The following is a 17,283-nucleotide window of genomic DNA, read 5'->3' as shown; positions in this document are numbered from 1 at the left end:
ATCCGCCGTACAGTCAAGTCCCACGCAGTAATCCATCTCAAGGGGTTAAATAGTTTACAATTCGGAGTGGTGCTAATGCTACCGGCCAGGCTGTAAACCACGGAGGAATGAATGAAAAGCCGCCTGCTCAGCCTCCCTGCCTAACCGGACATGAAATCATTAGCGTAGGAAAGTTTTTAAACATTTTCCCACGCTGTCAAGTTCACCGCGTCAAGCAGGGAGTCTGCGCAGCCTCAGTGACGTCAGCAGTATTCGGCCCCGCCTGACCTGAGGTGAACTTGACAGCGTGGGAAAATGCTCAGAAAGTTTCCCATGCTAATGAGTTCATGTCCGGTTAGGCGGGGAGGCTGCGCAGGAAGCTTTTCATTCATTCCTCCGTGGTTCACAGCCCGCCGGTAGCATTAGCATATATATATATATATATATATATATATATACACGTTTTGAAGATTATTTGGTTTTAAAATGATTGGTACAGTTGTGTTTTACAATGCGATTTTAACATGAGCTTTTACATACAGAGAAGTGCTGTACGTAAAACCTCATGTTAAAATCGCATGTCATACGGATGTTCTGAGGAAAAAAATCACATGGAAATCGCATTACACTCGCATGTTTTTCTTTCCGGAAATCGGACCATTTTTTTTTCTCACAAATGAATATGAGCCCCAAATCAGATGTACGCCGTTTGATTTTTTTATGGGATAACACAAGGATAGCACACTGGCCAATGTTAGACAATAGGAATAGTCATATGAAAATTTTCTTTTTTCGGTCAAACAGAAAAAAATATAAAAATTGAGGCATGCACTAACTTCTTCCAAATCATGGATGAGACTCATCTATTCAAGTCTATGGGTGCGTAAAAATAAACCGGATCCCACACACAACATCCAAGTGGCATCCAATTTTTACAGATACACTCCCATTATAAACTGAAGAAACTATTTGCTCTACTTTTTTTTTATTAATATAGATATATGAAAACGGATTGTACACAGACGTCACATGGACGTAGAAAAAGGACACACGGATGAAAATTTGAAAAAAAATCATCAGTTTTCGGGATGAAACTTGGATGATTTTTCATATGCTTGTTTGCACCCGGACTTAGCCACTTATGGTCACGGAAGTACAATTATCAGTATTTCATAAGTTTTTACATTTTTATTGACAAATACAAAGTTTATGCAAAAAACTCAAAATTCACACTGTTGACCCTTAGTTTTCCAGACTTCTGCCCTTCGCCCTGACAGCTGGATATCGGCTTCAGGGCCAAATCCTGGCTGATGACACGCATTCTTATATAATCAGAGCTTGGAGTTTATCACAAGTTCTGTGTTTTGTTTGTCCACCCGAATTTGGAGGATTGACCACAAGTTCTCAATGGGGCTGAGATCTGGGGAGTTTCACTTTTGCCTTATGGTGTCTACAGTAAAAATATGGATTATATCACGCTACGTTCACTTCTCTTCTGCTGTGCTGATGGGGTGTGACTGCCAATGTCATGCTGATTGACAGCTGACTAACTCCCAAAAGCCGACAGTCAATCATCATGACGTCAGCTGTCACGCCCTGTCAACAGAGGAACCCAGAAGAAGAGCTGCTCTGACGTGGAGCAGCTGAATCGCCGGCAGGAGCGGTCAGTGACCGTTCTGTGCCGGGTAGGTGAGAACTGGATAGAAACTACCTGCCTGTTAGTTTAATTTTGGGCAACCCCTTTAATGCCAGGAGCTGTGTGCCACAATTATTGGCCCGTGGGCTGGCACACTAGGCCACACCCATGTCCCACTAACTCCACCCCCTTACAGAAAAGGCGCAGAATGTGTGTAAGGGCTCGCTTTCTGGTACGAGTGCTATCCGTGGATCTGGAGGCACACGAGGCGGGAATGTCTCACCACAGCAGCTTGTGTGTACAGACGGGAGGTCACATTACATATGATAAAACACAGAAACAAAGGGGCTTCCAATTGTAGGAAAGTGGACCCCAAATGCTGTTCTGCAGCCTAAATAGAGTGGGTCTCCCCCTTCCTAGCTCTGGTGCAGGATCCCCACCGCTGGGGACATCACAGATTCAGCCAATCACTGAGCCCTGACTCTGTAGACGTCATGAGCTGCTGGGCTTGGTGACTGGCTGCAGCGGTCATCCGTGCTGTCAATGTGACGTTACCGCTACTCCCTAAACACCTGGACCTGCGCAGAGAGGGCGAGACCTGCTGTGTTTATTACTTTAGGCCTACATTATATACTAGGTCTATAGCAGCACTTGGGTCCACTCTCCTGTAATTCCATGTTTGCTGCTCTTCTCAGGTGGGGAGGCTTCTCTCCAGTCACAGCCATTACGGCAGGACTGATACTAGCCATACACTGCATGTACCTTCCTGCACACAGCAGCCACGTCCAGGCCGTGCTCACATGCAGCCGCGCTGCTGTGGGGTCGCTCTGTCCCTCTGCGCTCTATCACCCTGCAGCGGCGCTCTATGACCCTGCAGCGGCGCTCTGGCCCCGAGTCCTCCCAGCTCTATGGTAGACGTTAGTACTCCGCGGCCCCGCTCTCCCACAGAAGCGCAGCTCCCCCGCGCCGGCCATAGCTCTGTCCCGCCGAATTATACGCGCTGCACTCTGGGCGGTTTGCTCTGTGTTGTCTCCTCTTTTCTGCGTCTAGGAGACTCTCTGGCCAACAACCGGCTCCAGTCTCTATGGTGTAGCCGCCGCTTGTCCCGTCTCTATCGTCTCCTCTTTCCGGTTCCGGTGGTCGGAGGCCTGTTGCTGTCAGTTTTCGCGCCTGTCGCTACGTGAATTGCAGCGACAGGAGCTCAGCCCCGGAGGCAACATGTCTTACAACTACGTGGTGACTGCGCAGAAGCCCACAGCGGTGAACGCCTGTGTGACAGGTCAGTGCCCCGGTGTGCGGCCTGGATCAGAGCTCGGGATATAATGGAGGCAGCAGTGTGGCCGGGATCAGAGCTCGGGATATAATGGAGGCAGCAGTGTGGCCGGGATCAGAGCTCGGGATATAATGCAGGCAGCAGTGCGGCCGGGATCAGAGCTCGGGATATAATGCAGGCAGCAGTGCGGCCGGGATCAGAGCTCGGGATATAATGGAGGCAGCAGTGTGGCCGGGATCAGAGCTCGGGATATAATGGAGGCAGCAGTGTGGCCGGGATCAGAGCCCGGGATATAATGGAGGCAGGAGTGTGGCCGGGATCAGAGCTCGGGATATAATGGAGGCAGCAGTGTGGCCGGGATCAGAGCTCGGGATATAATGGAGGCAGCAGTGTGGCCGGGATCAGAGCTCGGGATATAATGGAGGCAGCAGTGTGGCCGGGATCAGAGCTCGGGATATAATGCAGGCAGCAGTGTGGCCGGGATCAGAGCTCGGGATATGTGCATCTACTAATGGAGGCAGCAGTGCAGCCGGGATCAGAGCTTGGGATATAATGCAGCTACTAATGCAGGCAGGAGTGTGGCCGGGATCAGAGCTCGGGATATAATGGAGGCAGCAGTGTGGCCGGGATCAGAGCTCGGGATATAATGGAGGCAGCAGTGCAGCCGGGATCAGAGCTTGGGATATAATGCAGCTACTAATGGAGGCAGCAGTGTGGCCGGGATCAGAGCTCGGGATATAATGCAGGCAGCAGTGTGGCAGGGATCAGAGCTCGGGATATAATGGAGGCAGCAGTGTGGCCGGGATCAGAGCTCGGGATATGTGCATCTACTAATGGAGGCAGCAGTGCAGCCGGGATCAGAGCTTGGGATATAATGCAGCTACTAATGCAGGCAGGAGTGTGGCCGGGATCAGAGCTCGGGATATAATGGAGGCAGCAGTGTGGCCGGGATCAGAGCTCGGGATATAATGGAGGCAGCAGTGCAGCCGGGATCAGAGCTTGGGATATAATGCAGCTACTAATGGAGGCAGCAGTGTGGCCGGGATCAGAGCTCGGGATATAATGCAGGCAGCAGTGTGGCAGGGATCAGAGCTCGGGATATAATGGAGGCAGCAGTGTGGCAGGGATCAGAGCTCGGGATATAATGGAGGCAGCAGTGTGGCCGGGACCAGAGCTCGGGATATAATACAGGCAGCAGTGTGGCCGGGATCAGAGCTCGGGATATAATACAGGCAGCAGTGTGGCCGGGATCAGAGCTCGGGATATAATACAGGCAGCAGTGTGGCCAGGATCAGAGCCCGGGATATGTGCAGCTACTAATGCAGGCAGCAGTGCGGCCGGGATCAGAGCTCGGGATATAATGGAGGCAGCAGTGTGGCCGGGACCAGAGCTCGGGATATAATGGAGGCAGCAGTGTGGCCGGGACCAGAGCTCGGGATATGTGCAGCTACTAACGAACGCCTGTCATAAGATTCATGCTGCCCAAACCTAAAGCAGCATGAATTGAAGCCAGGCTGCACAATTGCGACCACGTATGTGTTACTTTGATATACTGCAGCATTTCATTGTAAACTTACAGTACTTTCAAAAGCTGTCCAGGGACTGTGGCCCAATTGACTTTTTTTGTGCCTTTTAAGAGCAAAAAAATCACGTTCCTATAAAATGTTGCATAATTTACACACAGACTGGAATAAACTTAATCCAAAATTTTGCACCTATTTAAAAAAAAAAAAAAAAAAATCGCAATTGTTAAATGGGTTGAAAAATTCTAAAAATGCCAAAACTCATCTTCAATGTGTATAAAAAAGTTCTAGTTGATTGTGACGGGGTCAGTCTTTTGTGTGTACATAGAAAGAGGCTGGTCAGTTATGGGGGATAGCGAGGAAGGAGCCGACTGCATTGGACTAGTCAGCCAAGACGTACATTAAAACATACCTGGCTATAATCGTAGCCCAGATTCAGGGTATGTGCGGATTTTGCTGCGGATCCGCAGCGGTTTTGACGCTGCGAATCTGCAGCTGTTTTCCATGAGTATACAGTACCATATAAACCTATGGAAAACAAAATCCTCAGTGCACATGCTGCGGAAAGAAACACACGGAAACGCTGCGTTGTTTATTCCGCAGCATGTCAATTCTTTGTGCGAATTCCGCAGCGGTTTACACCTGCTCCATAATAGGAATCCACAGGTGTAAAACTGCAGGTGAAATCCGCACAAAATGTGCAAAAAAAATTGTGGTAATCCGCAGTGCGGTTTCCCTGTGGATTTACTAAAACAAAAAATCCGCAGACATCCCACCTACGTGTGCACATACCCTCACGCTGTCAGTGGTTTGGGCAGTGTGGATGGGATGTGGAGTCAATCATTTGTATACACCTTTTTCCCTGCTTGTTTTTCCTCTGTCTCCTCCCCCTCTTCTTTGATTGACAGCTCTGGCTTCATAGGGCCATAGAAGGGAGGAGATGGATGTAACCAAGCAGGTGGGAAGGTGTGTATAAATGATTGGCTGCGCTGTGAAGCACTGAGTGGCGGTACATAGTTTCAACAGTCATTCTGTCCTGACAGTCACTTTAAAGTTGCAATTTTGATGCAAAATAAAGGACACTTTCAGGTTGCAGTTGTATGAAACTTGTATTGAAGACTATGGCGATTGAGTCACCTGTGACCAGCAAGTTTTGGGAACATTGCGGGTCTGTGATGCAGTTCCAGTAGGTCTCCGGCTGCAATACGACGTCCTATTAAATCATTAGATTCCATGTAACACTGTGAATGCAGCCTCACACAACGCATGTTGCTGTGTAGCCCTAATTTAATCCCTTTTTTGTAAGCCCTTCGCATGTCCTAGTGACAAGTCAGAGGTTTCTGGCTGATTGCAGAACTGAAGGAACAGAAGCGCTCTGCTGACTAGTTCATCCCCAAATGGCGGGAGGCTGAAGACTGACTCATCTAAGGGCTACTGAGCTAGTTTTCAGATCTGACGACCACTTCTCTTCCTTTGCTTTACCAAATAATGTCAACCATCAACATTTTTTAAGGTTTTTCTTTTAAATTGCAATTACACTTTGAAAGTGGTTTTCAGTTGTAAGATAAAACTTTGTTAACTCAATATGGATTAAAGTAAGTTGTACCCATTCCTCTAAAATATCAGTGCCAAATGCTGCCTGCCCCTTTCATGATGATTTAATGTCTTATTGTTGGATCCCAGAAGTTGTGTCATATCAAAGAAGGACCAATCACCTTGTATTCTTTAACACTCATTCATTTGATTTACTTGTGAATTGTGCATGTTCTAGAAATAAAAACTTGAAGAATGTATGGTGGGGGTACGATTTGGGCCAATCTTTTGCAATTTTACACACACACACACACACACACACACACACACACACACACACACACACAATTTTTAATAATAATAATCTTTATTTTTATATAGCACCAACATATTCCGCAGCACTTTACAGTTTTGCACACATTATCATCGCTGTCCCTGTTGGGGCTCACAGTCTAAATTCCCTAATTCCCCAAATTAGTTTGAGTTGTAAAACCCTCATGAGAGGTTACCAGTAATGGCTAATGCTGGCCAAATTTGGATTCTCTTATATATAGATATATTTTGTACAGTTACAGTCGAATAAATTCCTTTCTGAATTCTCCTTTCTATTACAGGACACTTCACATCTGAAGATGACTTGAATCTTCTGATTGCCAAGAATACACGTCTGGAGATTTATGTTGTGACACCGGAGGGGCTGCGTCCTGTAAAGGAGGTTGGGATGTATGGCAAGATCGCAGTAATGGAGCTCTTCAGACCCAAGGTGACTGCACTGATCGCTGTTGTGGGCTTCTAGGTATTGATTATGTTATGTAAAGTGGATATATAGGGTTCATAAAACCCTAAATGGCCATCTAACAGCATTAAAGAAGTAATTATGCTAAATATATGTGTTTTTGTTTGTTATCTAATCGCATATATTATATGAAGCAATACTGCAGTATATAGCACATAGCTAGTATATAGCATAAAGCTAGCATTTATAGGAGTACCAAGACAAGCACGGGGGTCTTCACCTGTCCCCTGGCTGTCTTGGCAACCAATGAAGTACCCTGCAATAGAGGGTGATGGGAGCTTAGATTGGTGCGCCTCCCAGACATACACTGTAAGTGCCTCGTTTATCAGGTTAACAGTCACAAGTGGAGTGGTAGATGTCATCTGCCTGAAGTGGGGCGGCCTCAACTCCCGAGCCTGCTCCATTTATCCACTCCTGATGAGCGCTGTACATGCATGGTGCTCATCCTTAAGGGTAGGTGCACACAGTCAGTGATTGGCAGCTCTTTGGACGCAGCACATGTCTGTTGTGTCCAAAGCGCTGCTGGCTTTTGAATGCAGGTGGAACTGCATGTGTTCATTGAACCATGGTGAATCACTGTGCCCAAAACATTGTACGATCTCCGCAAGATAAATAGAAATGCTGCGGTCTGGAAAGACGCATCTCATGTCCATCCCCGCAGGTGATATGCAGGCATCGGTGCACACATAGTGGGCATGGGATTTCTTGAAATCCAATCCACTATGCTGTAACATCTGGCCGCTGTGGGTTGGAACCTATGGAAGTATGCAGCGTCTAACCCACAGCGTTTACTGACCGTGTGCACCTACCCTAAGGAGTTAAGGAATACAAATCGCACAACCCATTGTTCTTAAAGACTGTATAATGGAGGCTTACAACCTTTTTTTTAGACTAGCTGCCACATTGCCAGACTGAACCAACCCCATGGGCCACAATATACTATCATAAACATAAATATCTAGTAAGTGATGATACCATTTTTAGCACTCCCACCTATCAGGAGAGGGTAAAGGTCCCTCTTCTCTCCCATTCACAAGCCAGAATAGAAGAGACTATGAATTCATCTTTCTACTTTGTAGTTTGTGTGCAGTGCTGACACATTCGAGCCTTTCCCTTCTCCCAAAAACTGCAATGAATATGGCAGCACTCGTCCATGGCCACCTCTTTACATCCTCTACTCCTCACCTGGATAAATGCCTCATTAATATGGCAGCACTCGTCCATGGCCACCTCTTTACATCCTCTACTCCTCACCTGGATAAGTGCATCATTAATATGGCAGCACTTGTCCATGGCCACCTCTTTACATCCTCTACTCCTCACCTGGATAAATGCATCGATAATATGGCAGCATTCGTCCATGGCCACCTCTTTACATCCTCTACTCCTCACCTGGATAAGTGCATCATTAATATGGCAGCACTTGTCCATGGCCACCTCTTTACATCCTCTACTCCTCACCTGGATAAGTGCATCATTAATATGGCAGCACTTGTCCATGGCCACCTCTTTACATCCTCTACTCCTCACCTGGATAAATGCATCATTAATATGGCAGCACTCGTCCATGGCCACCTCTTTACATCCTCTACTCCTCACCTGGATAAGTGCATCATTAATATGGCAGCACTCGTCCATGGCCACCTCTTTACATCCTCTACTCCTCACCTGGATAAGTGCATCATTAATATGGCAGCACTCGTCCATGGCCACCTCTTTACATCCTCTACTCCTCACCTGGATAAATACGTCATTGATAGTTGCCCATCACTACGGTGCTACCTGGCACTGCTCTACTCCCCAACGTGGAGAATACATATGAGCAGCCACCAGGCTGTTGGGCAGGTCTGTGACCGGATTGTTGAGTCACCGCACAGAAAAGCATCGAGAGCCACATGTGGCCCCCAGGCTGCAGGCTCTGCACCCTTCTTTACACCGATTATGAATATCATATCTAGAGGAAAGTGATCAATACACTGATGGGTAATAAATGTCCTTCCTTCTGTCTAGGGTGAGAGTAAAGACCTGCTTTTTGTATTGACTGCTAAGTACAACGCCTGCATCTTGGAATATAAGCAGACTGGAGACAGCATTGATATCATCACCCGCGCACATGGCAATGTTCAGGTACAGGTGACTACAGCCAGCCCTCTCTTCCAACTATTATTTAATCAAAATGGTATTTTGAGACCTTTCAGCTGACTTTATTCCAAAATTTGTCTCTTCCTCCATCAGGATCGCATCGGACGACCTTCTGAAACTGGAATCATCGGGATTATTGATCCAGACTGCCGCATGATCGGATTGCGCCTTTATGATGGTTTATTCAAAGTAATCCCCCTGGAGAGAGACAATAAGGAGCTGAAAGCCTTCAACATCCGATTGGAGGAGCTGCACGTCATTGATGTCAAGTTCCTGTATAGCTGTCAAGCCCCCACTATTTGCTTTGTGTACCAAGACCCTCAGGGCCGACATGTAAAGACTTATGAGGTCTCCCTCAGGGAAAAGGAGTTCAGTAAAGGTCCATGGAAGCAGGAAAATGTGGAGGCCGAGGCGTCTATGGTGATAGCAGGTACCTGTAGAAGTATATTAGTAAACCACACGTGATATATATCTGGCAAACATACATCACCTTTATCATTCATACTGGCTGACCTTCCAGTCCTTTTTCTACACCAGGATCTGTGTTAAGTAGGGATGTGACATTGTTTAGTCTTATCTGAGCACGTTTGCTCATCACTACTCTCTAGTCAGCTCACAGATGCTGCAATACCATGTCTAGTTGAAAAAAAGCTAATTAAAAAAGGCATATCCTTCACTGTCGGCTTTTTTTTTTTCTTTGTCCAGTAGAGTATAATTGTAATTGCCTGTGTCTTTTTTTTTTTCCCTGAAACTAAGAAAAATGGGACAAAGCTTTCTGTTCTTAGGATGTTCTCAAATGCAACAATGTTGTTGTGGAAATGTGTGCAGCAGATCATGAAATCAGAATAAACCTTTCCCGTTTAAGTCAATTAGGATTACCATAATTATTAGTATTTGCCAAATGCCAGAATAATGAGAGAGAGAGAATGTTTTAGGCATTTTTATTACTTACTGCAAAGTCAAACGTTTACTCGTACACTAAGATTACTATGCCTTTAAGCAATTCTGGGCTGTGCATATGATGATGTCATGTCTTTGGAGGCTTCTGATGTTTTTTTGGCAACATCTCAGTTAGAGACACCTGTGGATGTATTTTAATGCACACCTGAAACACTCTGCTTATTTGTGTAGCATCATGGGAAAGTCTTAAGAAATCAGCCGAGATATCAGGAAGAGAATTGTGGACTTGCACAAGTCTGGCTCATCCTTGGGTACAATTTCAAGATACCTGAAGGTGCCTTGTTCTTCTGTACAAACATATATACGCAAGTACAAACAAGATGGGAATGTCCAGCCATCATACCACTCAGGAAGGAGACAGGCTCTGTGTCCCAGAGATGAACGTGTTTTGGTCCGACATGTACATAGCAAAAGACCTTGTGTCAATGTCCACAGTGAAATGAGTACTGTGTCAACATGAGCTGAATGGCCACTCTGCCAGAAGGAAGCCATTACTCCAAAAGAAACATAAAAAAGCCAGATTAATGTTTGCAAATGCACACAGGAACAAAGACCTTAATTTTTGGAGACGTCCTGTGATCTGATGAAACTAAAATTTAACTTTTTGGAATAATAAGCATCGTTAAGCTTGAAGGAAAAAGGGAGAAACTTGGAAGCCTAAGAACACCATCCCAACTGTGAAACATGGGGGTGGCAGCATCTTGTTGTGGGTTTGTTTTGCTGCAGGAGGGACTGGTGCACTTCACAAAATAAGTGGCATCCTGAGAAAAGAAGATTATGTGGCAATACTGAAGCAACATCTCAAGACGTTAGCCAGGAAGTTAATCCCCGGGGGTATTTTCATTTTTCGTTCCCCTTCTTCCCAGAGCCATAACTTTTAATTTTTCTGTCAATATGGCCATGTGAGGGCTTGTTTTTTTGCGGGACGAGTTGTACTTTTGAAGGACCCCATTGATTTTACCATGTCATGTACTAGAAAATGGGGAAAAAAAATTCCAAGTGTGGTGAAATTTTTTTAAAAAGTGCAATCCCACACTTGTTTTTGGTCTGGCTTTTTTGCTAGGTTCACTAAATGCTAAAACTGACCTGCCATTATGATTCTCCAAGTTGTTACGGGTTTATAGACACCAAACATGACTAGGTTCTTTTTTTATCTAAGGCTACTTTCACACTAGCGTCGTGCACTGCACGTCGCAATGCGTCGTTGTGGAGAAAAAACGCATCCTGCAAAGTTGTCTGCAGGATGCGTTTTTTCTCCATAGACTAACATTACCGAAGCATTGCGACGCAGTGCCACACGTCGCAACCGTCTTGCGACGGTTGCGTCGTGTTTTGGCGCACCGCCGCCACAAAAAAAACGTTACATGTAACTTTTTTTGTGCGTCGGGACCGCCATTTTCGACCGCGCATGCGCGGCCTAAACTCCGCTCCCTCCTCCCCGTACCTTACAATGCCCACGTCGGGCATTTTCTTCACAGTATGCGTCGGGCCGACGCAGCGCGACGGCCCCGTACCGACGCTAGTGTGAAAGCAGCCTAAGTAGTGAAAAAAATTCCAAACTTTGTTAAAAAATAAATAAATAAAAATTGTGCGATATTCTGATACCCGTAGCGTCTCCATTTTTCGTGATCTCGGGTTGGGTGAGGACTTATTTTTTGCGCGCCAAGCTGACGTTTTTATTGATACCATTTTGGTGCAGATACGTTCTTTTGATCACCTTTTATTGTATGTTAATGCAATTCTGCGGCGGCCAAAAAAACGTAATTCTAGCGTTTTTACTTTTTTCTCACTACGCTGTTTAGCGATCAGGTTAATCCTTTTTTTATTGATAGATCGAGCGATTCTGAACGTGACGATACCAAATGTGTAGTCTTGATTTTTTTTTTTAATTTTCATTTTGAAAGGGGGGTGATTTGTGTGTGTATGTGTGTGTGTGTGTGTGTGTGTGTGTATATATATATATATATATATATATATATATATATATATATATATATATATATATATATATATATATATATATATATATATATATAGTAAAAAAAGGGGAACAGCACAGATATACTTATCTTTGGGTGCAAGGCCCCCAGATAACCAGTCCACCGATCATCCAAGTTCAAATATAATCAAAAAAAGAGGCAGCACTCCATATTCCAAAGTGAAAAAATGTGCAGGATTTAATCACATCTCAAGGCGACGTTTCAGCTCGCAATGAGCTTTTCTCAAGCAGTGAATATGTCCATGTGCTCTATTTTTATACATATCTCAACAGTCCTTAATTATTACAAGGTGCTTTTCATTACAGATTAAAGTGCCATTGTGCATGTGTTATATTATTGTGCTAATTAGAAACATATTAAAAACATATTATTTCTTTTCATGAACCTATACAGTCCTTAATCGGTATAACATTATTACTTTACCCTTGTGGACGCATGTTCGGCGTGGGGGACGCCATTCTGTTTGTTCGGCGTCTAGTAAAACCTACTGCGCATGCCCAATGCGTCACCGCTGTGAACTAACTGGCCGGCCAATCAGCAGTATTGTGTGTCATTCACTAACTGCGCCTGCGCGTATCGAGTCTAAACCGCCATATTTGTGGTGGCTACTTCTTTATTCCTTATGGCCATATTAGTCACTTGATCTAATCATCGCCTTATGGACTTTCTCTAGATGTAATCTCTACCCTGACACTCCGGACGGCACCTTACTCAGGCTGTCTCCGGGAGTCATGTAGTAATCTGCCTACGGCAATTAACCTCTTCAGGTCCATATACCGCAGCAATACCACATAAGGTAGTAACACCTTAGTCCTAGTTCCATTACCATTAAAGTATATCTTAATTGGCCTTGCCACCATCAGTTCACACACGGTATGTTATAATAATTAAGAAATAACAAACTCATAATTTCTTTCCATTATATATTATTTTATTAAGGATAATACATTTCTTTAAATATAATTCTTTATCCATCCCCCACACCGGTATGCTCCACATGGTATACGTCCTCAAAGATTGGTACATCTAAGAAATAAAAACAAAATGTACACTAATTAAAAATATTCCATAACAGGAAATATCTCCAATATAATACCAAAGAATCTTCACATCAACCAATCAATAAGGAACACATATTTATCTTGAATACATGGCATTTATATTAAAATCCACATTTAACCCCTTAGGTTTAAGGGTATTTAACTCATAAATCCACATGAGTTCTTTTTTCTTTAAAATTAGCTCCCTATCGCCACCTCTCCTTTGGATAGGTACTGCATCTATTATTTTGCATTTAAGATCCTTCTCAGAATGGTTATATTCTGTAAAATGTTTGGGAACGGGAAGGTCTGTTCTTTTCTTTCTAATTGTGTACCTATGCTGATTCATCCTGACTTTAAACTCACATGTAGTCTCTCCTATGTACCATAGGTTACACGGGCACATTAGTAAATAAATAACATGGTCTGCATTACACGTTAGATACTGCTTAATCCGATATACTTTTTTTGTTTCAGGATGCTGGAATGTGGACCCTTTTATCATGTGTATACAATTAACGCATCCCAAACATGGAAAACACCCCTCTCTATTTTTACCTGTCAGGGTTATTTGGGTACCTCTTTTGAACGATCCTATGTCTGATTTGACTAGGTAATCTTTGATATTTTTATTTCTTCTATATGAGAATAGGGGTGGTCTTTTAAATTCTTTTATGCCTGGGAGGCATTTTGTTAAAGGGAACCTGTCACCACGTTTTTGGAAGATGGGATAAAAATAGCGTTAAATAGGGGCAGAGGTGGGCGTTACATTAGTGTGTGTGTTATGCGTTTATTACCCACCTAAGTTGCCGAAATAACTTTGCAAAGTCTCCGTTTTCGCCTGTCAATCAGGCTGGTCAGGTCACATGGGCGTGGTGTCTTCACCCAGATGTGGCGTAGTTTTCCGTTGGTGGCGTAGTGGTGTGCGCATGCCCAAAGTCCGGAATCCTCTTCCAGGGGATTTAAAATAGCGCGGTGTTCGTTATTGCATTGGTGATCGGTGGGCGCGGCCATCTTCCTTTGGCCGCGCGTGCGCAGAAGCGGCGCTCTGCTGGCCGCGGCTTCAGGAAAATGGCCGCGGGATGCCGCGCGTGCGCAGATGGATATCGCGGCGGCCATTTTCCTGAAGCCGCGGCCAGCAGAGCGCCGCTTCTGCGCAGAAGCGGCCAAAGGAAGATGGCCGCGCCCACCGATCACCAATGCAATAACGAACACCGCGCTATTTTAAATCCCCTGGAAGAGGATTCCGGACTTTGGGCATGCGCACACCACTACGCCACCAACGGAAAACTACGCCAAATCTGGGTGAAGACACCACGCCCATGTGACCTGACCAGCCTGATTGACAGGCGAAAACGGAGACTTTGCAAAGTTATTTCGGCAACTTAGGTGGGTAATAAACGCATAACACACACACTAATGTAACGCCCACCTCTGCCCCTATTTAACGCTATTTTTATCCCATCTTCCAAAAACGTGGTGACAGGTTCCCTTTAACATCCCCCAGTGCTTTTTTATGATATTACCAATTTCCCTACTCTCTTCTACATAGGTTGTTACCATTGGTATCCGTTCCAAATTTTTTCTCCTCCTATTATTTGTTTTCTCTTTAATCAATTCTCCTCTATCCAATTTTAGAACCCTCTCTTTAGTATTCATCAAAAGTTCTCTTGGATATCCCCTGTTTTGAAATTTTCTTAAGAGGGAGTCCATTACCATATCAACCTCATCTTCACTCTGAACAATTCGTCGCACTCTAAGCAGCTGGCCAAGTGGTATAGACCTGACCATGCTGCGTGGGTGCTGACTATCGTATGCTAGCAAATTGTTTCTATCGGTACTTTTTACAAACAAGGTAGTAGTCAATTTATTCTCTATTTGCTTAATTAGTACGTCTAGAAATTGTATTTCTACTCTAGACGACACTAATGTGAATTTGATCGTCTGGTCTATAGTATTTGAGGAATTCCTCCAAAGCATCTTGTGATCCCGTCCAGAGGAGGAACACATCATCCACGTACCTCCACCAGACCAACACATGCTGGAAGTGGCTGGACGTGTAGATGTGCTCCTCCTCTAGCACTTCCATCACCAAGTTTGCATACGAGGGGGCCACCACAAATATGGCGGTTTAGACTCGATACGCGCAGGCGCAGTTAGTGAATGACACACAATACTGCTGATTGGCCGGCCAGTTAGTTCACAGCGGTGACGCATTGGGCATGCGCAGTAGGTTTTACTAGACGCCGAACAAACAGAATGGCGTCCCCCACGCCGAACATGCGTCCACAAGGGTAAAGTAATAATGTTATACCGATTAAGGACTGTATAGGTTCATGAAAAGAAATATGTTTTTAATATGTTTCTAATTAGCACAATAATATAACACATGCACAATGGCACTTTAATCTGTAATGAAAAGCACCTTGTAATAATTAAGGACTGTTGAGATATGTATAAAAATAGAGCACATGGACATATTCACTGCTTGAGAAAAGCTCATTGCGAGCTGAAACGTCGCCTTGAGATGTGATTAAATCCTGCACATTTTTTCACTTTGGAATATGGAGTGCTGCCTCTTTTTTTGATTATATATATATATATATATATATATATATATATATATATATATATATACATACATACATACATACATACATACATACATACATACATACATACATACATACATACATACACCGTATATACTCGAGTATAAGCCGAGATTTTTGGGCTGAAAGTGCCCCTCTCGGCTTATACTCGAGTCATGGTCGTCGGCGGGTGAGGGGGAGAGAGGACTGTCGCATACTCAGCTGCTCCTGGCGTTCCTGACGGGGTCCCCACATGTCCCACGGTCTTCGGGTGCCACAGCTCTTCCTCTGTTCAGCGGTCACATGGTACCGCTCATTAAAGTAATGAATATGGACTCCACTCCCATAGGGGCGGAGCCGCATATTCATTCCTGCAATGAGCGGTACCAGTGACCGCTGACAGAGTTAGAAGCTGCCGTGCCCGGAGACCATCTGTCCGGGAGAAGGAGTCAGGGACTGCGCCGGAGCAGGTGAGTATTTCATATTCACCTTTCCTCGTTCCATCCGCCGGGCGCCACTCCGTCTTCCCGTCCTCTTGCTGAGACTGTTCAGGTCAGAGGGCGCGATGACGTATTAGTGTGCGCGCCACCCTCTGCCTGAACAGTCACTGCGGAGAGACGGGACGCCGAGGAGCAGCGGGCAGCAACGAGAGGTGAGTATGTCATTTTTTTTTTTTTATTACAGCAGCAGCATTAAATGTGGCAGTTTTATATGGAGCATCTATGGGGCAATAATGAATTGTATGGCGCATTATATGGAGCATCTAAGGGGCAATAATGAATTGTATGGCGCATTATATGGAGCATCTAAGGGGCAATAATGAATTGTATGGCGCATTATATGGAGCATCTAAGGGGCAATAATGAATTGTATGGCGCATTATATGGAGCATCTAAGGGGCAATAATGAATTGTATGGCGCATTATATGGAGCATCTAAGGGGCAATAATGAATTGTATGGAGCATCTATGGGGCAATAATGAACTGTACGGAGCATTATATGTGGCACAGTTTTATATGGAGCATCTATGGGGCAATAATGAACTGTATGGAGCATTATATATGGCACAGTTTTATATGGAGCATCTATGGGGCAATAATGAATTGTATGGAGCATTATATGTGGCACAATTTTATATGGAGCATCTATGGGGCCATAATGAACTTGCAATGCAGCATTACATAAAGCTGCATTTCCTACCCTAGGCTTATAATCGAGTCAATAAGTTTTCCCAGTTTTTTGTGGCAAAATGAGGGGGGTCGGCTTATACTCGAGTATATACGGTGCGTGTGTGTGTGTATATATATATATATATATATATATATATATATATATATATATATATATATATAATTTTAATATTTTAAAAACTTTTAGACTAGAAGCTTCCACGAAGCGCGAGTTAAATGCCCCTGTCAGCAGCATTTAACGGGTTAATAGCTGCGGGTGGATAGTGATTCCACCCGCGGCTGTTTCGGGCACATGTCAGCTGTTCCAAACAGCTGACTTGTCCCGGGAAAGATGTGGGCTCAGCGCCGGAGCCCACATCAAAGGGAGGGACTCTGACATCGGCGTATTATTATGCCAGATGTCGGAAAGGAGTTAAAGCTTGGGCGGAAATGGGTCTTCCAATTGGACTATGACCTGAAGCATACTGCCAAAATGGTAAGAGTAGCTTAACCCCTTCACCCCCGGAGCTTTTTTTGTTTTTTAGTTTTTCACTCCCCTTATTTCTAGAGCCATTACTTTTTTTATTTTTCCATCAATTTGGCCATGTGAGGGCTTATTTTTTGCGTGACGAGTTGTACT

The 17,283-nt window shown here is 44.6% G+C and overlaps 2 protein-coding genes across 3 annotated transcripts in view; one reads left to right on the top strand and one right to left on the bottom strand.

Annotated features, from left to right (window-relative positions):
• The window catches only part of TKFC (triokinase and FMN cyclase), a 32,925-nt gene extending 30,455 nt beyond the window's left edge, over positions 1-2,470 (bottom strand). The window contains exon 1 of the mRNA XM_077288004.1: positions 2,378-2,470. The gene's annotated coding sequence lies outside the window, so the exon portion shown is untranslated. The remainder of the gene's footprint in view (positions 1-2,377) is intronic.
• Positions 2,471-2,620: 150 nt separating this feature from the next.
• The window catches only part of DDB1 (damage specific DNA binding protein 1), a 67,002-nt gene continuing 52,339 nt past the window's right edge, over positions 2,621-17,283 (top strand). Inside the window, exons 1-4 of one of the 2 annotated variants that reach the window (XM_077288002.1) lie at positions 2,621-2,894; positions 6,559-6,707; positions 8,751-8,867; positions 8,976-9,312. In XM_077288002.1, coding sequence (XP_077144117.1) covers positions 2,834-2,894; positions 6,559-6,707; positions 8,751-8,867; positions 8,976-9,312 — 664 coding nt within the window. In that variant the 5' untranslated portion in view covers positions 2,621-2,833. Of the gene's footprint in view, positions 2,895-6,558; positions 6,708-8,750; positions 8,874-8,975; positions 9,313-17,283 lie in introns of both variants that reach the window. The other variant, XM_077288003.1, reaches the window with a different exon arrangement.

This window comes from Ranitomeya variabilis, chromosome 2 (genome assembly GCF_051348905.1).
Source record: "Ranitomeya variabilis isolate aRanVar5 chromosome 2, aRanVar5.hap1, whole genome shotgun sequence".
In the NCBI taxonomy this organism is placed as follows: Eukaryota; Metazoa; Chordata; class Amphibia; order Anura; family Dendrobatidae; genus Ranitomeya; species Ranitomeya variabilis.
This window is presented reverse-complemented; position numbering and strand designations above follow the sequence as displayed.